This window comes from Nanorana parkeri, unplaced genomic scaffold (assembly GCF_000935625.1).
Source record: "Nanorana parkeri isolate BGI_ZX_2015 unplaced genomic scaffold, ASM93562v1 scaffold1548, whole genome shotgun sequence".
Lineage (NCBI taxonomy): Eukaryota > Metazoa > Chordata > Amphibia > Anura > Dicroglossidae > Nanorana > Nanorana parkeri.
Genome location: NW_017307816.1, coordinates 5,789 through 33,776, shown reverse-complemented (window position 1 = coordinate 33,776; position 27,988 = coordinate 5,789). Strand labels below are relative to the sequence as shown.

Sequence of the window (27,988 nt, the reverse complement as noted above, 5' to 3'; positions counted from 1 at the left end):
TCTTAAAATGTTCCTCTGACTATACATGAGTTACACTTTTGAAGGAATAAAATATACAAAATTGCATTTTTGGCTTACTTCTTGTCCCTTACTGGACTGGTCCTCCCCATGTCTTCTAGTTCTCAGAAATGTTTTGTGGTGAAGGTTCTGGAAAAAGTATATCAAGCATTACATAATTACACTGCATTTAAATGTGCTGTAAATTGCTCCCACAACACCAATTTACCTATTTAAGCATTTATTTAAAAAAAAAAACGTTTATTACTAACACTAGTCCAGTAATTACAAAAGGTTTTCAAAATAGTGTTTGTCTGGTTTTATTATATCTGTATCCTTGTTAAGGAAATTACTATCAAATAAGCGCTGGGAAATCTCTCCAGATAAAAGGGAGAAGATTTCCAGCACTGCAATTAAATAATTGATGAAAAAGGTAAAAACAGTATTTTATTATTTTTTTAAAATGACAATGTGTTTATAATACACAGTGCTTTAGCAAACTAAATATAATCCAGTTAAGATTTAAGTCTAAATTAATACTAAACAAAACGACTAACATCCTTTCTACTAAATTACATAAAATCACCTATCGTCGACAGTGAAGTGTAAGTGTCATTGCAGTCTCCTACCTTAAATTCTTTGGCTTCCTGTCTTCTCTGTGGTTAATTATGCTGAAAAGTTAAATGGGAAAATTATTGCATTTCCCTGTAATTGTAAGACATATTAAAGCTGCTGTGTCTCTCAGTATTACATATGTCTTTGTGGCAAAAGCCTGCCTGTAGTGCACCTAAGAGGGTAGATTGTGAAAACATGGCTAATCAAGACATGCATTAATTAGTAATGCATAACTTCAATAATTAAAGAACCTTCCTTCATCTGCATTCAAAAGGAAATTTTAGCCTTGCTCTACAGACACTGTATTTTTTCCAGGGTTAGGTAACACAAAGCAACTGCTGTTGCTGTAGAAACCAGATGTTTCCATAGGAACTGAAGAAGCAAATGGGGACCTTCCTATTTAAGCCTCGAAGTACAAAACCTTAATTAAATAATTAGATACTTCCTATAAGAGTAACACAAGAATCGTGATGATGTCTGGGTTACAAATATGAACCTGATCAGATGTTAAGTGACACAATTAACCATAACACACTTATTTATTATATAAACCAAGCTCTCATTGCCGAGTATATTGAATTAGCAATTTAACATGAAGGAAACACTGCAATCTGTATTTGTAACACTTTGACAGCTGATAATATCACTGTGTTCGTGTGTGGTATTATTTCATGGAACGCTGTACCTTTGAAATGATGTGCAGCATGAATGTATGCGTGAATGTATTTATTTATTAAGTATTAATAGGAACTAATAGATTTTCTATAAACATTAATGGAGAACTATGAGGTGAGTGAAAATCACTCAGCCTCATAGTTCTAGCCGACCTGTGACAATGAAACTGTCACAGGTCGGCTCAGTAGATCGGGAAGTGAGCGAACACATACCGTCGCTCGCTCACTTCTCGATCCTGTCCCTGCAGAGAGCCGTGACTGTCACTCACGGCTCCATGCAGGGATTCCTCCCCTCCCCTGTCCGATCCTCCAGCGCTGACTGGCGGAACAGACAGGGGAGGGGGCGGGTACAGCTGGCTCTGTCTCTAGATAGGTAGAGCCAGCTGTCACGCACACAGCTGGGTGGATCCATACAGTAATGTCAGGATCCGTCCCGGCTTCGGCGTCTCAGTATACTCAGCTAGTTTGTGTCCTCCCATTACCCTTAGAAGAACTATTGGGAAAAGCTCTGACCCCATAGTTCCCCTTTATCAGATTATCCTGTTAACCTAGGTATAGAATGACTAAGCTTTTAATGCTGTTTAAAGTGGCTCTTAAGGTAAAACACAAAAATAAAGTACCTGATCTATGTATGTACAAAGAATGTGAACCCTTTGGATTTACCGCATTTTGCACTCCATAAGGCGCACCGGTACATAGGACGCAGGCGGTTTCTGTGACAGAAGCTGCAGTAAGTGACTGCGGAGACAGGTGGCGCTGTGATCACAGCGCCACAGTCTCAGTGATCACACAGAGCAGACGAAGAGCTACTGCCGCTGCTCAGTTTTAATACAATCTGAATAGATCACTTGTATTAAACTTGCAGCAGCTTCCACTGTACGTTTAGCTCTGCTTTACCAGGGCTAAATGTACAGAAAACTAGGGATTCGCTCCATAAGACGCACACACATTTCCCCCCGCCTTTTGGAGGGGAAAAAGTGCGCCTTATGGAGCGGAAAAATACAGTAACTGGTTTTCTGCAGTAATTTGCCATGCAATGTGATCCGATCCTCATCTAAGTCACAACAATAGATAAACACAATGAGGGGAATGTTTAATGGGTGTGTTCAATAAAGACACAAGCAGTTAGAGTGGTTTGTGTGTTATCAGCTTAGGCACATTGAGGGGAATTTATCAAAACTGGAGCAGATTTTTCACTGCAACCAATCAGCTTCTCTGTCTAATTTTCAAATCTTACCTGAGCAAACTGAAGAGAGATGCTGATTGGTTGCCACAGGCAACTGCTCCAGTTTTGATAAATGCCCCTAAATGTGTTTGAGCTGATAACACACAAACCATTCTAACTTCTTGTGTCTTTATTGAACATACCCATTAAACATTCACAGTGCTGGAGGAAAAAGTAAGTGAACCCATAGACCAATCACTTCAGCAAAAGCAAATTGGAGTCAGTAACTTGCACACCTGGAGTCCAACTAATGAAATTAGTTTGGAGGTGTGGTTTAGAGCTACTTTGATTGATAAAAGACACTCAGTCATTTTAGGATTGCTGTTCATAAGAAGCATCAACTGATGTGAACCATGCCTCGCAAAAATGAGCTCTCTGAAGACATACGATCAAGAGTAGTTGATCTGCATAAAGTTGGAAAGGGATACAAAGCAATCTTAAGTGTTTAGGCATCTATCAGTCGACAGTTAGGCTCCATTCACACATAATGGTAGCGTTTTCTGCACTGGAAAACCGCGCAGAACGAAACCATGAAAACGTTAACATACACGCGGATTCCGCACGTTTGTTGCTATTACTATTTCTGGAACGTGCAGAGTCCACCCATAAAATTGTGCTTGGACTATTTTGTGATTCCAGACCGTGCGGACACCGCAATGGTCTGAACAATGCACATTGCAATGTATTGTTTTTTTATGTTTAGCGAGGCTCCGCGCGCATTCATATAGCCAAATACGTGCGGAAAACCGCTCATGTGTGAATGGAGCCTTAGACAAATCGCTGTGTGTGTCCTGTGGAGTAGAATTCCTTTCACTTCCTGTCTTAAAGATGTAGCAGGAAGTGAAAGGAAATCTCTCTAAGGTGAGGGGTATTCTTTTGTTAGATGTCATAAGTATCCTGGTCCCCACTGGAAGGTTTCCCCTTGCTTCTTGCTTTAGTGACAACTATAAAATGTTGGATTTTCCAATGTTCTCAGGACAAATAAATGGGCGAATCTTCCCAATGGAGATACAGGCCACAATAACCCTTACCCACTCTATCCAAAATGTTAAAATACTGCTCTTACAAACACTATGAACATGCATATTCTCCTTACCAATCAATCATAATATTTCTTTATTTTCTAGCCTGCACTAAAACAAAAATTACTGCTGATTGGCTACTATTGGTATAACTAAGGATGCACCGATGCTGATACTAGTATCGATATCGGTGCCGATTCCGAGTATTTGAGCAAGTACTCGTACTCGCCCAAATGCTCCGATGCCTAGCACGAGTACTTCCGGTATCAGGAAGCCGGGCAGCGCGTCATTACACGCTGCCCAGTTTCGTGATTGACCGGAAGATGGCCTCGTGAGGTAAGGTTACCTTACCTTAGTATTTGTAGCCTGTCATCCCCCGGACCCTCTCCAGCGACTGGGCGAAGGCCGCATTCTCGCTGGAGAGGCCCCGGGGGATGACAGGCTGCACATAATAAGGTAAGAGGGGACTTTCTTGTTAATCGGGAAGCCGGGTGGCGACTCTTTACACGCTGCCCGGCTAATCAGGAAGCCAGGTGGCGAGTCATTACACGCCACCTGGCTTCCTGAATGGGACTGCCGTTACTCGGTAATTGGTATCGGCGAGTACCGAAAACAAAATTATCGGTACTCGTACTTGGTACCAAAATACCGGTATCGGTGCATCCCTAGGTATAACAGATGCCTCTTTTTGGCACTTTTGTTGCCTACCACTGTGCCAGATTAAACTAAATAATCCCACATTAGACAATGATAGGACACAATTCTTGCAGTATTTTAATAATTGCCTAATATTGCATTAAAAGTACAATCTGCTAAACTACAAGATATTTCCAGTTCATTCTTTACATTAGGTAATAGTTTTTATTACAGTTACACCGACATAAAACACAAGGACATAGGAAACAAGAAAATACAACAGAATGAAAAAGTGAATTTGTTGAGATCAATAAAAATTGTACTGTGACAATATAAAATATTGGTAAATAAAGTTATAATTAAACGTTTTAGGGCTTGTTCACACCGTGCCCGGACCAAAACAGTTTTTGTCCGCGCCTGAAAAGCATCCCAATGTATTCCTATAGTGTTTCTGGGCTCTGTTCACACCAGTGCAGTCTGTTCCGGTGCAGGGGAAAAAAATGCTGCATGCACCACTTTTCCTGGTCTGGCACACACCAAAACGTATGTAAACACATACAAACACACTGGAATGCACTTGAAAGCCCATTTTAAGCTAAAACAACCACACCAGAATGTGTCAAAAACACATAATAAAGGCACTGCACTGCGTTTGCAGAAACGCATCCAGATCTGGTCCCGATATGGTGTGAACAAGCCCTCGAAGAAGGATTAACACAATTCAGTTTGGAAATTTCAGTTCAGCTGGTTCCTCATCTATCTCTTGGATGACCTGCAAGTTTTCATTTTTATTTGAAGGCTCTTCAAGATTTGGAAGTGAAACTTTTAAATCTGAAAGAGATTGAGAAAAGAAAACCATACCATTATTTATGAAAGAAAACATTACATAGAAGGGCCTGAAAGCAGATAATGTCCAGTAGAACAAAGGGTTCAGTATTGACTAGCTAGGTCATGGTCTATCCAGGCAGCAGAACAGCTAAGGAAATTATTATTATTATTATACAGGATTTATATAGCGCCAATAGTTTGCACAGCGCTTTACAATATAAGTAAGACATTACAATTACAATGTAACCCCTTCACGGCTTTCTGTTTCCAATTGTAGAGCCGGCTGCCGACTTTACAATAGAAGTGATTCTGGTGACTCAGCTGTCGCCAGATCGCTTATTCAGGCTGGTAAACTGCCTGCCCCTCCTGCGGGCCCTGGACCGGCATCTCAGGTGTTGGCGGGAAGCTGGGGAGGGGAGCAACGAACAGCCGCTCACCGATCTCCTCCCTGTTTTATGGGACCAGGAGCGATGCAGATTACATCACTTCTGAAGCCCAGCTATAAGCTATTGAAGTGCGATCTGCACTTCAATAGCTTATTTAAAGTGGAACAGTAATACTAGGGGTCTTTTGGACCCCCAGCATCACCTTAAAGAGTACCTGTCACTGCCAATATGCTATCACATGGGGGGGCTTGTAAGCCCCCTATGTGATAGCAATTAAAGGAGAACTATGAGGTGAGTGCTTTTCACTCACCTCATAGTTCTAGGCGACCTGTGACAATGAGACTGTCACAGGTCGGCTCAGTAGATCGGGAGGTGAGCGAACACATACCGGGTTCGCTCACCTCTCGATCCTGTCACGGCTCTCTGCCGTGACAGGGGGAGGGGCTGGATTCCCCTCTCCCCGCTCCGATCTGCCAGCGCTGACTGGCGGAACGGACGGGGGAGGGGGCGGGTACAGCTGGCTCTGCCTCTAGATAGGCAGAGCCAGCTGTCACTCACGCAGCTGGGCGGATCCCGTCGTCTAAGTCGGGATCCGCTCCGGCGTCTCAGTATACCGCGAGCTGTAGCTCGCGGTATACTGAGCTTAGGGTAACGGGAGGACGCTAGTTTGTGTCCTCCCGTTACCCTAAGGAGAACTATGGGGAAAAACACTGACCCCATAGTTCTCCTTTAAAGTAAAGGAAAAAAACAAAAACAGTATTGAAAAAATGTTAAAAAAAAAAAAGTAAAATTAATTAAAAAAATGTTTAAGTCCTCTGCCCCCACGAGCATGCGCATCATAACGTAAACACACGTCAGGTGAGCCTATGTATGAAAACGATGATCGCGCTACATATGTTGGGTATCGCCGCACATGCCAGAGTGAGAGCAATAATTCTAGGTCCAATATTTATGCGAATCTCTAAACTGATGACTTGTAGGGGCCTTTAAATCGTTCCCTATGGACTTTTTTGGGGTACTGAATTTTGTTGCAGCTTCACAGACACACACAATTTTTTACCTCGACATGTTGGGTATCTATTTACTCCTTGTAACCTCATATTTTATAAAAAAATAAATAAAATCAATGGGTATTTTATAGTATTTTTGGGCACTAAATTTAATTTAAATGCATTTTTCACTAAATGTTGGGGTTTGAAAATACCTTGCGCTAATATCACGCAACATAAAAATTTGCAACCTCCACCATTTTATTCTACAAGTTCATGGCTTTCAGAAAATATATAATGTTTGGGAGTTTGAAGTAATTCGCAGGCCTAAAATGTGGATTATATCATTGGGGCAAAAAACGAGAAAAAAAAAAAAAGGCCTCGGTCACAAAGGGGTTAAATAAATACATATAAATAAAACTGGTATACTTCAGTTGTGATGCTTTTTTGGAAAGCCATTATCTGTAGTGGGATTATCTTTTTGCTGTAGACTAGACAGCTAGGTGTCCTTATAATAAATATGCTGTACGGACCTATCACTTAACGTTACACCCATAGGCACATGTGCAAAACTTCCCTTACCTGTCTTGTTTACTCTAAAAAATGTTTTCTTGTCAGTGGCATAACAATAGCCATAGCTACTCACACTGCTGCTATGGTGCCAGGGGTAGAAGGGGTCTCTGGGGTAGAAGCACTGAAGTCAGACCTAGGGATTGTCTAGTCACAGAAACCCCTCTGTGTAATAGAAGCATTTGCTTATCTATCTTAGCAGTGTAGATGTATTTCCCTCTGAACCATCTACAGACTGAAATGAACCCTGTACAGCATATAAACGGTATATATTGCCAAGGAAAATATTTTTTTAACATTTTTGCCCAAGCACTAACAGTCATCATGTTTCTGAATAGCAACTCTCTCAGCTCTGCTTCACTGAACTTACTGTCCAGAACAAGATATCAAGGTCCAGCAGATATCCATTTACTAGCTTGTAGGAGGGAGGAAGAAGGAGCAGGGGAGTGGCTTGCTTTGCTGTGTCTGTGTGTTTGTGGAGACACACACAGTTTACTAGCACACACACTCCATAGGACCCTACAGGGGAAAGAAGCCACCCTAAAGCAGGAAAAATAAGGCAGCTATAACATTTAGGGTTGGTAAGCTGCAATATAGTATTTTTTTGGTTTGGGGTTTAGATACTCTTTATTTGGAAGTTGTCAGGATTGAAATATGGGACATGTACTTACTGACTTGTTTTTGAAAGGTGCAAGTTCCAAGGTTGTCATTTGTAATCCCTGCCTCACTACTTGGTAAATCCCCAAACTGAAACAAGCTTGTGCAAATCAAGTGCCAGGACAATCAGTACACACATAGCTATCCTGGGACAACATCTCACCAGCTTTTAGAGGATTTGGATGACAACCACAGCGAATGCACTAATGGCATATTCCTATTATGACAGGATTCTATTAAATAAAATACAGGTTAAAAAACCGGAAGAATGATTAAATGTTGAATGGCTTGGTTTTATTATTTATTATTGAGAGGGCTACAAAAAAAAAATATATTTTCTATTTCTTAGGTACATATGAAATGTTGTATTTTTATTTTAAGTATGTTTTAACTAGCCGGTATAGCTTTATTTTCACATTTTATCTATCTCTTTAAAGCCTGTTTAAAAAAAAACATGTTTACAGACTTCAGCAACTGAAGCTAGACTTAAATAGACAAATAAAAGACTCATTCTTTATCAGATGGCTCACTTCAAAATTACAGTTTCTGTAACTCTTTTCTGTCAACCAACTTATAATTTAGGTTCACGGGCCTTTCCATACACACTCAAACATGTTTCTATAAATTGTATCTTATAGAGTTATTTGTTAGGTGATGTTGGGAAATTGTGGCCTATAATATTGACTTATTGGGGTTGATTTACTAACCTTATAAACACGCCATGAACAAGTATACACCTCTGTAGTGTGTTCCCTCCCAGCATGATCTATTGGTGGAACCTAGACACCTTTGTAGTGTGTACACACCGAGCAGGTGTGTTGTGCAAAGCCCTGCATGAATTGCAAGGTGATGTTGTGTAAATTAGCTCTACATTGTGTTGCTTGCGTTGATGAATGCAGGAATGTAAATGCATGAGCTAACCATTTTTGTCTAAACTGTGAAGCAGCATTATATATGCATCATGTGCATGATTTTTCCATATATGGCATTAGTGGAAATATGCTTTTAGAGACTTTTTGGTTAATAAATACGTTTTGCTGTGTAAAAATCACACGCACCTAGTGCGTGCGTGTGTTTAGGTTAGTAAATCACCCCCATTATGTCATACAGATCTTCACACTTTCAGGTATCAGATTAAAAGGCGAATTACATACCAGCAATTCCATTTTCTTGAGTGTCCTCTATTCTAGTTTGTTCTTCTTGTTTGATGATCTGTTCTTGTTTGATGATCTGTTCTTCTTGTTTGATGATTGGTTCTTCTTGTTTGATGATTTGTTCTTCTTGTTTGAAGACCTGTTCTTCTTGTTTGATGATTGGTTCTTCTTGTTTGATGATTTGTTCTTCTATTACAATGGATTGTTCATCTAGTGGTATTCCAAAAGCAATATGTTTCTCCTGAAATAAAATCATTTTATTACAAAATACATGTTATCACTTTATGACTGGTATTCATGGAGTATCAGGCTGAACTGACACCGAAAAACTCTTATTCCTGTACTGCCTTCTGATGTCACAAAGAATTCTGCCACTCAGTGTATTGTGTTATAAAATGCCTCTTATCTCCAGTATATACACTATATCAAGCATGTCATACTTCTGGGGATATGGGCAGGGCCCTCCTTACCATCTTGTCTTGAATTGTATTGTGATTGTAATGTCTTCCTTATATTGTAAAGTGCTGAGCAAACTGTTGGCACTATATAAATCCTGTATAATAATAATGATATGGATGTAGCCATCTTTCTCCTTTGTGGCCCCCACCCAGTTAAAGAATTTATTTGAATGAGATCCCAACTGTTCTCATGTAGATAAGGCTGTGCCCCTTTAGAAACATTTGCAGCTAAACAGTTAAAGTGAATGTGCTCCCAGACTAAAGAATTTCCATATTCTGAAGGAGCAGTAAAACAAGCCCTCAATCACCTCTGTAGCTATAGGCATTATTGAGAAATTCATTTTCAAATTTCACAACAGGGGCACAGAAATCTCAACTTTTTTCTATGAGAGCAGATCTTGGCAGCCTGCTAGCCCTCTAATCTAAAAACATAACCGGTGTTTGCAAGCTGTTAGAACCTGGCTCAAACCTGACCTTAGAGTCTTTGTCGTGATTTTTAAGTTTCTTTGAGAATTAATTACTTCACAGTGCGATCAGTTAGAGAGGTGAGTGAGAGCTTGTAAAAGTCTCCTTTCTACTTGCTTAGAATATGTACATTTCTTTATTGGTCATAGCCTCCTAACAGGAACCTTAGCACAGGAATCAGTTTTTATGAGCATAAACGTAGTGTAATACACCCTGCAGGCAGATCTAGGATCGCAACTGTGGAGAGGGGGTTGGAGTACGGTTTTGTCAGTAGGCGGTCTCTTTTATACTCTCTCAGCAACTTAGAGATGGGTATGAGACCGGTAACATCATATAACCGTGGATGTTGGATAAGGGGTTCGGAACCCCAAAGAAAGACTAACAGTGTAACTAGCAGCAATATGCCCAGAGGTAGCACCTGTCAGTTCTGTATAAGCAGCTGAGTTATACGTTCAATCACTTAGAAGGTGTGGGAAATGTTTACTGATTTTAATCAAAGGCTGATTACAAGTCTTCCCCTTGATGTAGCAAAGCAACACTCTCCACACTATAGCAAGACAACTCTCTTCAATATTTAGCAAGCGTGGCCCTTTGTAGTAATAGCATAATAAGGTAGCCCACTATAACCCAGTTCTTGGAAGTTCTTATTGTCAAGGTTTCAACAGACAGGTTACTATGAGATGTAGTAATAGTATTGGGCTGGAGACAAGCCTTGCCCCCTGAAACCAGGTTACTTGCGGTTATGGTGCTGCCAGTGTCCTGTGGAGCCGATCCTGTGAATACTGCGTGGCTCGGTTTGCCTTTAGTGGTGCTGGGGGGTTCGGGTGTAGAGTCCCTTGGTCGGTCTGTGGATGCAGGGACGTGAATCTTCAGCGTTCACTGTCACCAACAGTTGGACGCCGAAGATTTGGCTAGCCGCGGCTTAAGAAGCTTGTGCGCGTGCGCGGGAAGGGGGAGCTGAGACGCGCCGTGCGCGTGCGCGGGAAGGGGGAGCTGAGACGCGCCGTGCGCGTGCGCGATCCCGTCTCGCGGCGCCGGAACGATCTGCGGTAAGTTTCTTACACATGGGTAGAGGCATTTTTGGTGAACAATCTCTATGCCTGAGCATAGACACATGTAGAGTCACCTTTTGCCTGTGATTACCTTGCCTTGTAATTCCATAGCATAGATTTATTACAATCATTTAATAATTAAAGTGGAATTATGACAAATATGAGAAGCCAAAGTAGATGAGAATACAGATGTGTGATTCTCTAATGGAACTGAAATCTGAATGTGCACAAGATGGTAAATTTTGGTATTATTAATTTGCCATGATTCAAACATTGGCATGCACATATACACAGTGATAAAATAAAAACACCACTTGTCTGTATTGTTTTATGTTTGCCAGTCTGCAGGAAAATTGTCATGCCTTCATTTATTTAGATTTTCAATTCTGTTTACCCAGTTTCCTGTCAGTGGGAGTTCTATTACAGGCAAACTAACATGGAAAAAGTAAGAAATACATTGCATGTTTGGAGGGAAACCTTGTAACAATAACTTTCTATCTTACTGAAAGATACAGTTTGATGGTAGACATGATTGACAGGTCCCTTGTGTGAATAACATACCACAAAAAAGAACACAGTACAAATAACCAAGAGAATTCCTAATCAGTTGTTAATTCTGTAATACATTAATCCAACCTGCCACTCACATTGATTCCAGTGCCTAGTTAAAGTGATTTGATCCTGACAAACAGAGTTTCAACCACAATACTGGCCCCAGTTGTACAAATTATTACTATTATGTGTCATTATTTTTATTGATCAGTTAATAATGACTGCCTAGACTAATGTTTTTAATTAAAAAGCTTGCTGTTTAGGTTTAGAAGCTAACTTTTTATTTTTTTTACAAAAAATAAATTAAAAGTTAATTACATGTCAGCAATAAATGTGAAAATAAAACATTTACTCTAATAAATGGAAATATATAAATTTAAAAAATGTGTGAGCCGGGATTTCACCCAGACCATAAAGATTTGCCTGATCTTAAAGGAGAACTACGGGGGTTAGGGCTTTTCCCCATAGTTCTCCTTAGGGTAACGGGAGGACACAAACTAGCGTCCTCCTGTTACCCTAAGCTCAGTATAACGCTAGCTACAGCTCGCGGTATACTGAGACGCCTCAGCTGAAGCGGATCCCGACAATTATGTCGGGATCCGCTCAGCTGCGTGACTGACAGCTGCCTCTGCCTATCTAGAGGCAGAGCCAGCTGTACCCGCACTGCCATGTCATTTCACAGGGCCTGCCTTCTGAACTACAGAGGTGCCGTAAGGCAAGAAGTCTTAGGAGGTACAGTCAGTATAGGAAATGCCCCACATGTGACATCATCACTGCTTGCAATCAGCAATGTAAAATAGGATATGTAGTCCTTGGAAATCAAAAGTAAACTGCATGAAGGGAATTCAGGAAGTTGTTGGAAGATATGTACAGCAGATAGCCAGTGCTCAAAACATGAAAGTGGATTTTTCAAATATGCTTTTATAGGATTGTCAAAAATAACTATCTTTTGTATTGCTATTACAATGCTGATGTTATAAAATAAAGTGTATGCTGTGTCATTAGATCTTTAATTTTAGCAGTTTTCACCTACATGAATTTTGATCTATTTTCAGCTCCTGATGACCTTTGTGGAGCTTCATACTTCATTGCCTGTCTTCCTCTTCACTGTATGCTTGTTTGCCCTTTACTACATTCACTCATACACAGTCCAGCTGCATTTGTAAGGTATCACACTTGGGGTGGCACCCGGGCGGCAATCGCAAGTACCTTTTTTGTGACACACAAGGCGTGGCTTTTTTAGCGGCGATTGTGTTCACTTGCACAGGTGGAATCGCGGCGGGAAAATGCACGATCCGCCCGACGCGACTGTGGTGCCATTAGAAAATAATTGCACCCACAGCGCGATCGGTTCACGCCTTGGCGACTCCCGACAGTGAAAAACCTCCCCTTTTTTCTCCAATAAAAAGATGTAATTCTCCAGTGGGAGGAGTTTGGGATTGAACCCAAAAAAACGGCAGCGCTGTTACATGTATTAGGAGAGATCTATCTCCTTGCAAGCTTTTTTTTTTTAACCATTTATGTTTGTGAGTACATTGTAATATATTAAACCTTATATGATTTTACGGAGTATACTATGGAGTGTCCTGTTTTTGTCTCCTTTTTTTACAATTCGTTGGCACTGTTTGGGAAAGTTTCCACCACTGGAGAATTACATCTTTTTAGCAGAGAAAAAAAAGAGGACGTTTTTCACTGTCTAAACACCGGGTGTCTTCCCGCCTGAGATGGAAAAGGGAAGTGACGTTTCCAGACCTTTATAACGTAAGGTCGCATGTAGAGGTGAGAGTTATTCTATTGGGAGTTGAAGGTGGAGATCACAAGGAACACAAATGAATGATTTAATCACTGGCTAATTACATTCACCTTTTTGCTGGGTGCACAATTCACTTTATTCTGCATGATATATTTATCACAAGTGGATGTTCATATGCATTGTGCATGTGTGACTAAAGTGGACTAATATCACCTTGTTCAAGTATTTAATCTTGTTACTACATTTGAGTTGATACATTTTGTTACATCATTTGAGGCACCATAAGTTTGATACAATTGTATGTCATATAGCAAATATAACATACAACAATAACATACTGGATTTAGATATAGAACACATTTGAGAGCGCGGCACAATTTACCTATGCCTATTATTCCTTATTGTCAGCCACCATGCTAGGCCCAAGATGCTACTAGTGCTGATGTTGTGGTGTTGCAGTAGCCAAATACAAATTAGAAGATCATTTTCTTTTTGTCTTTTTCTTGTTTATTATTACCACCATCCTTCTTTCTGGGGTCAGATAACTGATAATGCGGATGCTGCTCTAGTGTTCATGCATCTTACCCCCTCAAAAAATGTGACAGTTTTCTAAATGTCAATTCTTACATGTCCTGTATCAACAGTCCAAAAATGGAAAGAAAAAAACACGATTCAATGCAGATAATCATGCAGTGAAGCAGCATGGGAATTCAAATTTGGTGGGTTATCAGCAGATTTGTAGTAATTCATTTCTAATAGTCAAGCATTTAAAGTAATAATTGGGTAAGGTTCATTTCCTCTCCCATATCCCATACCTTTCTCACTAGTATGGGCTACCACACAATAGTAATGCGTGGTAGAATAATACTGTATTCAAATGCATTTTGGGGGTAATGTATGAAAAACTGATGCAAGGACATTTACAATGAATAGAACAGATTTCATTTTCACTTGCTAGGAAATTAAACAACAAATGCAATTCATTGGTATACCTACAGAGGTGGCTGGACCTGGGCACCTAGGGCACATGCACCAGGTCTTCTGCCCGGTGCCCCGGGTCAAACAACACCTACCCTGTTTATTGGCAGTGTGAGGCAGAGTGATATTCCCCCCATGGTGCCTGCATAAACCCTTTAATTTGAACACCAGTTCTCCAACTTTCTCTTACTGGCCACCAATGTTCAGGGGGAACACACTGTAGAGCCAGCAACGAACAAGGGCACTTATTGCAGACCATGACTTTGCAAGGTGCTCAACACTGACCACCAACCGAATAGAAGCGCTCACTACTGACCACCAACAAAGCAGGGTTCTCACTGCAGTCCACCAATGAAACTGGGGTACTTTCGTCTGACCACCAATGCCATGGTGGCACTCACCACTGACCACCAATGAAGAAGGAGCACTTATCATTGAACAGCACTGAATGGCAGCACTTACTATTGATCACCAACAAAATAGAGACATGCACTACTGAACACCAAAGAAACAGAAGGACTCCCCATTGAACACCAACTTAAGGCGGCACTCATCACTGAACACCAAGTAATGGAGAAACTCCCCACAAACCACCAACATACATTGGAACATACCAAATATGTCCAACATAAAGCAGGACCTATAACCCCTAACAACCAACATAAGGGGGGCACCTACCACTGACCACCAACGTAAGGGTGGCCCTACACAGTCAACTATGCACAGTGCATGCCCTTGACCAATTAATTCTGTAGGCTGTGCTGTACATTACCTATACACTGTTCCTGTAAACTGAACTGTACATTGCACACTCCAGACTGCTGTACTCTGTATGCTGTGTTCATTTAACAGTACAGGCAGCTGTATTCTGCAAACTGTGCTCTACATTACATAGTTCTGACCTCGGTGCACTATGTTGTGCATAAGATACTCTCAACCAAAGTGTTTATTGTCTTATCAGTTGCTGGTTTCTAAGTAGTTCCCAAATGTTTAATGAAGTTGTACTTTAAGGTAGACCCAGGGCAAATGTTAATTCTATGTTTAAAGTTTTATTTTTTATATCCTTTGCACTGATGTTTATGTAAGTCTGAGAGATTTGTGTTTTTATTGGTTTTCAACAAAGTACAGAGTGTACAATATACAAAAACCAATAGGCATATTTTGCGGATACCAGTAGTGTGACAAATGTGTGCGATGTATACAGTGAGTAGGCTTCTCTTGCTCAAGTTTTAAAACATCAGCTCTACATGTAGGAATTGTGAACCACTGTAATAATTTAATGGAATTTTACCTTAATTAATTCAGAGGCTGCTTGTTGTAATATTTCCCTTGCATCCTCCAGAATATCAACCTGGGTATGCACCTTCCAATTTCCATCTCTGAATTGCACTGGCATGGAGTAAACCATTTCCTCTGGAAGATCAAATTGGCCTAAGAAAGCAAAACACTAAAAGGTTGGTTAGATAATATATGCAATATTTGTTTCAGCTTCTAAAAATTGTCTTGGTTGTCTCTGGAGCTGAAAACCTGGAGTCAGAAATGTTGTTACACAAACCACTGCATGTGTTTTATACTTCTCGTGACCTAAAAACATAGAAGTCACTTACCAACCCTTAAAATATATGTTATGTGAGAAATATGTTAGCTGCTATTACTGTCCTCCTGAAAATACTAGCTGTCTGGCTATCCTAAAACAAGCATGCAGCAATTGAAAGTAAGTATTCATTATCTCTGGACTTTTTCTAAGTTGGAGACTCCACAACTTAGAAACAAATAAAAACACATCTTCAAATATACAGACTTCCACGAAAAGTCCAGTGACAGGTTGACAGGCTGGGGAGGGCCTTCTACTGAATTCAACACTGTTTGGGCCAAACATAGGCTGGGACCACAGTGCAGGAGTGAGAAGGTTTTAGGACCCAATCCCACCAGTGCACTGACATCCCAATACACCTTCCCAATGCACTTATGTACCAGCACACCTTAAAGCATGGTACCACACTATTATGTATTGTGATGGGCTGCACTCACCAAACTTACTGAATGTCTAATTTTTGGTGCAAAGCAAAGCACTTTAATGCAATGCACATTAATGAGTGAGATAACATGTGTTAAACACACCTCAGAGGACTGTCCTGGTGTGAAAAGGCCCTTACAGCAAAGCTGCATAGTGCTAGGCAGGCCACAGAAGGAAGAACTCCAAGAGATTGCACTTTATAAATGCTACTAAGCACAAAGATTAGTTACTTTAGACATCTTGACTTTGTCACACAAATATAAATCAAGCTTATATTAAAAAATATAAGAAGAGGATCTGGGCTGTCACATTTGTTTCCTACTTTGCATAGGTGGAAGAGGTCTAACAGACCATTCAAAAATAAACAATAACTTGCCCGTGACATGTAACTCATTTTGACTACCTTCACTAAGGACACCAAGTGAAACAATCTCTCCATTGCTTGAATGTTGTTGCCACCAGGACAGAACACTGGCAATGGAATGAGCTGCAGACAAACCAGAACGATGGAGCTTTCGATTTTTCCACTCATTTACTAGGTCATTTTTCATCCATTTTCTGCATTAAATTGTAAAAATGTTATAGGTTTAATGTAACATTTATTATAACGCTGTTTGTGCATTTTCTATAACAAAGAGAAACAAGAGTACAAACAATTGTAAAACATGTTCCCTTATTTTATTTTTTTTACACGTTTGTTAAAACACTTGTAGCCACTTTTGAGCATCACCTGCACTTGCTTAATATGGTTATAGAAATAAAAGCTGAAGAAGCTTTTAGAAATAGAAAAATGTTGCACGGAGCTTTCTCCTCCTCCAAAAATGTATAAAAGCAGGACATTAAATACATTGTTAAAAAGAAATTAGTACAGTACCCCCCAAAAAAAGGAATTAGGTTATTATGTGTTTTCACCTGTTAAAAAGGCTTTAGAAGATGTGTGGTAGTGCTGGAGCAATGAAAATGGAAATACGTTTTAATGTATATATTGAAAAGTTTGTTCTCCTTAAAGAAGAACTCCAGGGGAAAAATGCAAGGGATAAATGCTCATGTTAAGTGTTCATTTTTGTCTAGGTTAAAAATTAATATGTTATGCTCACCTGATCCTTGGATCCAGCCGGCTGTGACAGATCTCCCTCCACTGCAGCGATGGTATGTCCCTCAGTGTCCTCGCGTCCTATACACTGTATAGAATGTGATGACTTGAGGACTTCTTAGACTGCTGAAGCAGAGGGGGAGCAAGGTGGCTCCATGGATCAGGTAAGTATAACTTTTTTTTAACCTAGACACAAATGAACACTTAACCCTTGCAGTGTGAGGGTAGCCCCCCTGCAAGGATTAAGATTTGTTTTTCCTGGAGGTCTGCTTTAAGGAGGTAAACCAGTGGTGTGTGTGGACCTGGTTCTAGTTCTAGACTGCTACCTCCCTGACAAATCACTCATCAGACAATCAATTCCTGGATGTGTGGTTAGGAGTGCCCAGTATGAACAATCATCTTGCTGAATCAGTCAGTTACCCCCAGGAAATGCTGACAATTCTATTCCTGTTCTAGCCTTAATTCAAGCTTTTTAGTAAAGTCCATCCTGAATCAATTCAAACCCTTAAGGAGGAAAGGCTGTTCCCCGAAATGCGTTGGTGGTATTTAATGTTCTTAAACAATACATATTTTAAATAAATTACAAAGTGAATGTTTGCACTAGGCACTTCTAACCATACATCTAGGAATTACTTTTTAATAGGTCAGTATTCACAATCGGTAAATAATTCATTCATTTTTCATTATGTTATAGAAAAAAAATAACGGTTGATGGCTTAAATCCTTGTTAGTCATTTCACCTTAGATTACTGATAATGCTTTATGTAAAGCTAACTTGCATTGGTAATAACAGTTTCAAGATACATTAAGTATTGAAAAATAGCAGAAGAATATTTTTTACAATAAAACTAAGATTGGACATCTTTTTTATTTAGAATTTAGTTCAATGCCATAAAAGTTTCAAATATTTTTGCTGATTAATTAATGAAAAATAGTATTATATGACAATTATATCACAAGATCATGATTTCTTTGCACTATAGACAAATTTCAAGGACTACATTTAGGGCGCTGATTCAGTTGTAAAGATGCTTTATATGTCATACCACTTGCTAAATGAGAAAAAAGCATGTAATATTAGGCATGTTAAACTATAGTCATCATGAAGTAATTAATGTTGTCAAATTACAATCATTACATACCTGTCAAACATCATATCAAGCAAAGGGCGTGAGTAACTAGAAGGACCCCATATGGAACTGTCATACTTGTATATCTTTGCTTGATTCAGATCAAGGTGGAAAATACCACTGATGTTACCCCAAACTATCACATCCTTTACAACTGTCAGAGATAGATAAGAAAAAACACATTTAGCAAAAAGGCCCCAAAGTTCATCACTAGAGAAGAGAGCACTCAAAGCAGTGCTGATAATAGAAACAAAGAAGAGTCCTGAAAGGGATACCAATTCAAACAGTCATTTCCACACAATGAAAACCTACTTGAATTTGAACACAGGCATCCAAGCTCCTGATGTCTTTGTTTTACCCCCGCCCTTCAATACTAGTGACAGTTTTGAGGCATACAACTGGAAACTCAAAGTTGGCACCATAAGGTCTGTATTTTAAAAAATGTTTGAAAGTTTATACGTTTACATCCTGCTTTGTTTTTTAAACTATTTTACAAAACCGTTATTTTACAAATACATATTTTTGTGCTTTGTGCTTTGCACACAGGTGCTTACACGGGACTTCTTCTGCTTGCTGCTGCAAGTGGGCAAAACAAGTAAAGGATTAGAAGTTGTGGGAGCCAGCAATAAAGTGAACCTGTTACTTTCCCTCCTGGGGTAAAGCACAGATTCACTTTAAGAACAAAGTGTATACATGATACTGAGTTGAAAAAGCACGCTGAGTTTCATCAATGTAGCTCCACACAACCTAATACACAGCACCTGCTATACAGCCACCGACCACCTGGCTCAATTACTGTACTGCAGAATAGTCCTTGGCAGTAGGTATCTCATGAAGGGAATCATATTAACCTCCAATTCTACTTCTCAGGAAATATTATCAAAACCAAGGGGTGTAAACTCTACCTTTACTGCTATTTTAGATTTAAAGGAGTAGCAGTGGACTGAATTCCGCATAGATTCCAAAGGTGAGATTTCCCACAATAGTTTGTATCTCTGCCCTCTCCCTGACCATAATAAAATATATACTCTCTACATTGTTTAGTCCACATTATGGAGACCCCATCATCATTTGGCTTTGTAATGCCCGGACAGCTAGGTGGTAAGGAACATTTTCATAGTGATATTTATCAATGGGGTCCCCGAGAGAAATAAGATCCAGCATGTATTCAAGATCCCCAACAGCCATGCAGAACTTAATTGGTTTTGGTTGGATTTGGCTTTTAAACAGTGCATAAAATTCCCCCACCAAGCAAGAATTGAAGTGCTTGCTATCCACACGTACGTCTTCCTGTTGATTCTAGACTTTTGTTCATCATAGTTTACAAAACAGTAATACGCACCTGATGAATTTACATTCAGCTTTTTTGCAATCTGAGCTTTTGCCTCAAACTCCAGTTGTGTTGGTAAAGCCACTATATGATGATTATTGATGGACGGTGCATTTTTTAGCATCACAAGGGCTTTAAGGTTTGCATAGGTACTTCCTGACACAACCACCTTCACTTCCTTGTTTGCATTCTGGTCAATGAGACTGCCATACTGCACACACTCTTCTGTGACCATTTTAATGTACTCCTCTGGGGACTGATCATCTTTGGGAAGTATATCATCAAGGACAATTATAAAGTCAGCTTGGAGAAACACTTCATCAGCCATCGTGTGCAATGTAACTTGTCTTATACATGGAAAAGCTAAGTCTTCCACCTCCATTTTCAGTCCTTGTAGAGTATCCATGGATTGGCTGTTGTCTAATAAGTGTAACCAAATAGCTTTCTCTGGACCAAAAACTTCACCAGTAGCTAAAATAGGTACTAAACTGTAGCAAGTAGGCATTGAGGCACTAAAATACATAAAAGTTACCATGTATACAAATTAACATTCAGGAAATATTAATTATTATTATTAATTATAAATATATTGAAATTTAATGACATTGTGTATAACATTTACATGCTCTTAATATGATTGCCTACCGTAATAGACCTTAATTATTACAACATTAATATTCATATAACATAAACCAAATAATATGTGAAGTATTTTAAAATGCAATTTTTGCTATTTCTTTTTTAATTAAACATTTTCTTTTTCAACATGCCTTGCATGAAAAGCAGATCTCCTAGCTCACCAACCCATCATGCAAACCCCTAAGTAAGCCTTAAAAAAAAGTTTAAATAAAATAGGACATATATTTTCTTATTTTTGAAGCAAACATAGCTCCGGCTGATCCTTCGGCTAGCGTCGGTTGCGGGAGCACTTCGGTTCAGTGGAACCGAAGGGCTGCTGTATGGGCTATTCACTATAGCCCGTACAGCTCCCGAAGGCGGCCGAGCGCCTCAGCCGAGCCGAACGCATATGCTTCGGCTCGGGTGAAACGAAGTGACAGCCGAACGCCTTGCAAATGACAGCTGAGATGCCTGAGATCACACGATGACAGCTAAGATCTCTGAGATACCGTGACAACACGGCCAGCTCCACCAAGTTGTTATTCATTGGCCGGGACCTGCTTGAAGACTCTGGCAGGTCCCGGCCAATAGAAAACAGTTGGGCAGAGTTAGCTGTCACTGCTAGCTCCGCCCCAATTGTTTTTTTTGTTTAATGTATTATTTATTTAAATTGTTTAAAAAAAATTCTACTTTTTTCCCCCATTGATTTCCTATTCTGCACGGTACCACGAAGGTACCGAGCAGAATAGCCGAGCCGAATACCGCTCGGAGGCATTCGGCCATTCACTCACTGCCGTTCGGCCCCCTAATGAGAATGGGGGTGAAAGGCAGTGAGTAAGCTGCCGGAGCTTTGGCTCAGCCGCTCCAGATGTTGGATCGGCCAAGTCGAACTCCTTCTGCACTTTGGCTGGTGCCAGTCTTTGATCCAGCACAGATTCCCGTCTCTTCTTGTCCCACGGTGTCTGTCTGACCTGAATGCTCTCGGCTATGTGCATTCAGCTCCACTGTGTCTATCCTCTTCGCGGAAGATCTCTACTGCACATGCACCAGCCCCATCTCGAGTGGCCGTGCAGGATGAAGCTTCAGATCTTCAGACGGGAACGAGCGGCGGAGACACAGGTAACTTTTTACCTTTTTGGTAACTTTTTTATTTTTTCAAATGTTTTTGCATATATATACTGCTTGCTAGCAGTAGATATATGCAAAAAAATGAGGGTTTCATTCTACTTTATTTGACCAAGGACAAATGTGGGTCCAGAGGTTACATAGGTTGAGAACCACTAGTCTAGACTATCATCACACCATCATCCACCCTCTGCTCTCCAACTTCTGTAATGTACCTAAACATCTTCCCCATCTGGTAACTCTCCTTTGGCTGACAGCAGTTTAAGATATGTTTAAATAATATTTAATGTATTTGTGCATCAACATAAGTGGCCTGAAGTTCTGCTTCTAAAAAATATAACAACATACAGTATTTGACGAGACATGGTTTTGATTTTATTTCCACAAAGAACCCAAGGTTTGAAATCCTGGCTTCCATACCTTGTGATCCATACATGTAGAGGGTTAAATTGCCTTTTTATATCATCTTCTTCAATCTGTAAATTAACATGAGTTTCCAAGTTTTCTGTTGCAATATTCTTCATTAAATCACTCAACATAGCTGAACGTACATTGTAGTATTCCTGCAAAATAAGTCAACAGAATAAAAACATATAAAAACACAGGAGAATGCACTAAACCTGTGACTCCAGAACCATACATCAGGCACCTCCAAGTGCCTGCTTGCATCATTGTATTATAAGTGGAGTAATGCAACTATCAACTAGAGTCACTATGGTAAACTCTGGGCAGCAACCCTCTGCCATTAAAGCTTTGCTATTGGCTAATGAGGCCCGGCATTGGATATTACCAGAAATGTGATGGGAGGTAGCAGCAGGTAAGCAAAAACTTCATACCAGAAGTATGGTCCATCACTAATAACAGGGTGTCCCCGGATGTAAGAATCCCAGAGTGCTCTGAAGATGAAGATATTATTCTGTGAACCTGGGGTCATTTTCAAAGGTAAGGTAACTCAAAGGCTTAGGTACGTATGTGCAACGCGTTAAAGAGACTAACACTGAGTAAACACTTTGCGAATCAGAAGTGACACCTACCACATAATCATTTATGATGCAAATTTCACCTTTCATATAGTTGCTGAATTTTGCATTGTTACATGTATTTCATATACAAAATGTAGCCTATCCCTCTTAGAGTTTAGCATCCCTGGCAAATAACGTTTGAGTCTACTGTTTTAACACATTCTATGTCATGTTTATTTATTCAAGAGGAACCTATTGTATATTTTCATTGAGCACATACAGTAGTTTAAATTATTACTGTTTTCCTGATGGTATTTTTATGGAATCTTCACATTTGTACACACTTCCAATTCCATATTTTCTCATATATATTTGTAGGTTCTGTTTGAATGACAACTCATAAACATCCCTTCAATTCAACTGAATGCAACATTTCAGCAATAGAATGAATGTATTTCTTTCAAACTGTATGACAGATTGATAAAATTGCACTGAAAAGCATAAAGGGAAGAAATAAAAATGCAATGCAAAGCAATATTATTGAATTTTACTCACATTTACTATTCCCCCAGAATCAACAACCATAACCTAACCTTAAAGTGTGTGTAAACACTAACAATGAGCTTCTCTTCTGCTCCATTTGGGCTGTTCAATATACTATTAAAAACATGTTGTTTTGTCTGTTTGATGAGTGCAAGGGAGATTTCCCTTCACCTTTTGTCCCCTCTTAGACAGTTGCCAAGTGAACAGGTATGCCCAATGGAATGGGCATATTTACATATACTCAGAGCAGGTCTCATTCTATCCTCCATACTAGTCTAAGGTGCTAGAGAGGCAGATAAATATTGAACACAAATAAAAACTAAATTTTAATATACAGTAAGTAATGTTTTTATTTCTATATGATGTTTATTTACCACTGTTGGTCCCACAAAAGTGGCATAGAAAACATATTTATGCAATTAAAATCTACAAAGAATGCAACTTAAATAACAATTAGTTATCTTACCTGTGCATGTTCCATGAACTCATTAAACCCTCCAAGCAGCAATCCCTTGCCTCCTCGATCCAATAACTCCCTCCATATTATGGGAGAGCACCTATGCTTCCATCCATTGTTCAGGCACAATTTTGAGATCCATTGCTACATGACCAGTAAAAAAGTCTCATAAATAAAACATATCAGAAGAGTATTATATTTTTTTACACTTGATCCAAGCCATTCCTCTTGCTTTGGTACTCCCATCTAACAGTACTTGCAAACAGAGGCTGTTGTAAGCTCTTTACTACTCCCTTTCTTATATCACACCTCTCTAGCTCTTGCAGCTGTGAGAACTGTCTAAAATCCACGTTACTTACCTTCACTTTAACTTCCATGAATTCTCCTCTCCCTATTGGCTGGAATTACTTTTTTTTCTGTAGGGGTTGTATGGTTCAGAGGCAAACACTCCAGTCAGAGTAAATAGCCGGCAAGTGCAGATTCACTTTTAGCAGTTCCCCTTTTCTTAAGGCAAGTAGGCCTACCGGTAATTGGTTTTCCCCGGGACCTAATACACAAGATAATATTCTCTGACTGTAGAATGTCACATGCAGAGTCGAGGTAGAAGAGAGTAGACTAACTATACAGCGAAATGGAAGACTCTTTGGTGGAGACAGGGCTGCTGTCTGGCAGCAGGCATAATCTGTGAACATAGCAAAGCTAAGTGCAGGCAGCAAACAGTAGAAATAGCAGGTAATGTAGCAATGGTCAGGGTAGTCAGCAAGCAATACAGAAATTGGTAACATAACAAAGGTCAGAGCAAGCAGTACACAGTAGAGGAATCTGCGAATGTGGCAATAGGTCAGCCACTGGAATAAATGAACAGATTAGTCAGGTGCACTTGATCAAAAGGAAATGCTATTGCAAGATCAAGGTTGCCAAACTTTTAAATAAGTTGTCCTGTGTCATGGACCAGTCCCAAAGCTGGGGGCATGTGGGCAGGCTTGTTACCCCACAGCTGACGAGTAGGTTGGGAAAAGTACAGAGCGGCAGCTAGTAACTGCTGGGAGGGGCTGGAATGCTGCATCCCATTACAAGGCAACCAGGATGCAAGCTGCCACTGGTAGTCAACAGCAGAAAATGAGGAAAGATGTCTTATATCCAGAAAACTGTTTAAAAGTCAACTTAACCATCAAATGTCTGATTTCCAGGCTGTGTTTTCACAGCTGTTATCCAGGAATTGCTAGAGAGCGGTGACATGAGACAGGGAGTGATAAAGATCTTACAAGAGCCTGTATGCACAGGTTAGATGGGATAGCAAGGGAAATGACATGGTTTACTTTAAACATTAAAAGAGAACTATGGGGTAACCTTTTTATCCCATAGTTATCTTTAGGGTCACAGGAGGTGGGGGGATCCCTGCAGGGAGTGGTGACTGGCAGTCACCACTCTCTGCAGGGAGATGATCTGGAAGTGAGCGAGCGACGGTATGTGTTTGCTCACTTCCCGATCTATAGAGTTGATGCGTGACAGTTTCATTGTTACATGTTGGCTCTAACTATGAGGATGAGTGTAAATCACTCACCTCATAGTTTTACTTTAACTGTTCAGCTGCATTTCTTGACATCCACTGGCTATCATTATTAAATTGTGACTAGAAATGTTTTCTTAAGTGCTTTTAAAAACCCATAAACATATTCCTGTTGTGATATAGTTATGTTAACCAGTACAGAACACATAGGAGTCTTTTTCAAGACAATTCACAGGGCCATCTGCACTGTGACTCTCTGTGAACGTTCGTTCTGTGACAATAGAGGCAAAAATGAATATTCTTAGTATATTTTCTTTTCAGGTTGAATGTTATAGAATGTAATGTAATATCACACTATGGCCACTAGATGGAGCTGAGGAAATATTTATTTCCTATGCTCCTCGGGCTCCATCTAGTGGCCATAATAACAAGAACATATACTAAGAACATTTGTTTTTGTGACTCTTCCCTGTGCTATCCAAAATAAATAAATACAGTAATACCTTGGTTTACAAGTAACTTGGTTTGAGAGCGTTTTGCAAGACAAGCAAACATTTCTGAAAAATGTTGCCTTGATATACAAGCGATGTCTTGCAATAAGAGCAAAATTTTGTAGAAAAGCACCACCGGAATAAGGCTGTAGCAGTGCGAGCGATGAGTCTGTTTAAACACAATGCAATGTCACATTGGATAGATTCCTTGTTAAGGTTTCACGAAATTAAAAAGATTCCATTGAGTCAAGAGATAGCAGTGATTCCGTTAGTGATAGTGAAAGTCGTCCTACACAATAATCCTCCTCTCTCTTGTCCCCCTCACACCAGCCACGAAGGTACCGGTAATTGGTTTATTTTTCTTTATATTTTGTACAGTATTATATTACAGTGCAGTATTGTAATCATTTTTATATGAATATTTTTGGGTTGTGGAACGAATTATTTGAATTTTCATTATTTCCTATAGGGAAATTCGCTTTGATATACAAGCGCTTTGGATTACAAGCATGCTTCCGGAACGAATTATGCTCGTAAACCAAGGTGTTACTGTACATAAATAAAAGGTTTTGGCTAGAGTTGAGCATTCATTATCCGTTATCAGCAGTCATTTATCTTCCAGTAGTCCCTAACCCTGTAAAGGATAGCACAACTTCCCTCTGCTATAGTACTGAGTAAAAAAAGGTGAAACCTCCTTGATTTTCTACAATTCTGGGACTTTATTCTAATGCACAGCCATTTGTTTATTCCTATATTTGCTGTTTGCTAGAATGGGGTCTACTAATGATTGCATTAGAATTTCCTCCTACTGTAACTGCTGCATCTACTCTGCTAACCTAAACAAAGCCATTACTACTAAACTATCTATACCACACAGTTCTGTTAATTGTAATACGTAAAGAATAGGGTCCAGGAAGGTATTTCAACTTCAACCCTGCATCAGCGAGAAAATGGAAGAGAGCAACTGTAAAAGGGTCCTCATAATTTGCATCTAAATTGGAAGTAGGGTAATGACTACGAAAGCACAGTGCAAGGATAATAAAGTTATGTAATGATAAGAAAAAAAAAACTGATCCAGTAAAATGTACAGCTTAGTTTCAGTGCAAACAGTAGAGCATCCCTGGACGTTTTATGTGTTCTATACTATTGTATAGAACATCACGACATCTATGGGTTGGGTAGGTGGGTAAAAGATGGTAAAAAGATCATCTAGTTTTTTTCAAAGAAACACAATGTTGATATTCATCTGAACAAACAGGCAAGGAAAGAAAGAGCTGCAGTGTGTTACATTTCTGAAATTACTGAAGCGGACTCCTATATGCACATAAGCTAGCTTGCCTTTGGTGAGAAAATATCAAAGATGTGAAATGATTTGACATGACTGGTCTCCTACCTCCCAGTCTTCAGGATGGCAAGTGATTTTGTGAACTGTGAAATGTGGCAGGTTCTTCTGAAGATAATCGGCAAGAAGCTCTGCTTTGGCATGCTTATAACAACATTACATCTGAATACAGGAATACAGCATCAAACAGGAAACATATAGACAAACATGAATATAGAAAACTAGCATACAGGACACACCATCATCAGGACAGAGCACCTAAGATGTCGGACCATCCAGGCAAATCCAGGACAGTTGACATCTAAGCATGGATGAGTGACAACGCGGGAGCACAATAGGGAGACAGTTGTCGCCCAACAGGAAGTGCCTGAATAATGAGCTTCATGGCAGGATCACCAGGTATACTTTAAATGAAAGGGATATTTAAAAATAACTTTTGAAATGGCATAAACATGTTAGAGTTTATATGAGATTTTTGTGGTTGGCCTTCTGTCTTCTCCAGGGGTGCCTCGAAATTTTGTGATGGTGGGACTCTGATAGGAAGGGGGGCTTCTGATGTGAAAAGAGGGCTCTTATATACCAGGGGGATCTGATGTAAAGAGGGGATTCTGATTTGAAGGGGGGACTTCGATGTAGGGGGAGTAACTATCCAGAAAACAAAAACAAAACCAGAAAAAAAAAGGGTTTTGTTTATACATACACCTAAACGTGCACTATAGACACTGGCAGTAATAGGAGGTGAGTAAGGCTCCCTCTGGTGGCCAGTCAGACTAAATGCTTCGGGATTTGTAGCTAGGTACATGGTGAGCTATAAACTGCAGGAATAAGAGAAGATATGACAAATATGAAGATTGCACATTGACCCCAGAAAACTGGCAGTAAAAACAAGCTGGGATACATTATACATTCTATACCTGCGAGGACGAACTTCGCCATCTCTCCAGTCACAAAGTATACCAGAAGTCCACGCTGGGTTGTTGCCAGGCAACGCTATACAGAGGACCCAGGGGCGGGACATCGTGACGTATGAAGTTCCAATTGTTGACCTGCAGGGGTCGCTGCAGCTGCATCCTATGTTGGGAGTTTTCACAATGCCGTGAGAGCGTTTTGGGCCATCGTGGTTGCCGTAGATGGGGGGAAGTACTGGGGTGACGTGACATGATGGCAGCGTCCTTAGGACAGTCATGATGTTTTGCGGTGTGCTATGAAGGTGAGTGGGAGGCTTTGCAGAAGTACATTGGATTGACCTGGCAGCATTTTTCTGGAAGGCTCACAGTGGTGTAGATGGAGCATGTAACATGTGACACGTGAATGGAGTCCAGGATCATTGTTTTTGTCTTGATTTGAGCTGTCATATGG

The 27,988-nt window shown here is 40.0% G+C and overlaps 1 protein-coding gene across 1 annotated transcript; it reads right to left on the bottom strand.

The window, feature by feature from the left end:
• Nucleotides 1-4,890: 4,890 nt before the first annotated feature.
• MDH1B (malate dehydrogenase 1B) lies at nucleotides 4,891-27,624 on the bottom strand. The gene is given in 11 exon segments (XM_018570524.1): nucleotides 4,891-5,000; nucleotides 8,754-8,792; nucleotides 8,916-8,994; nucleotides 15,303-15,442; nucleotides 16,432-16,586; nucleotides 18,264-18,405; nucleotides 19,594-20,093; nucleotides 21,745-21,887; nucleotides 23,296-23,430; nucleotides 26,681-26,793; nucleotides 27,541-27,624. Coding segments are annotated over 11 exon segments (1,581 nt in total). The 5' UTR covers nucleotides 27,566-27,624.
• Between the last annotated feature and the right edge of the window lie 364 nt (nucleotides 27,625-27,988).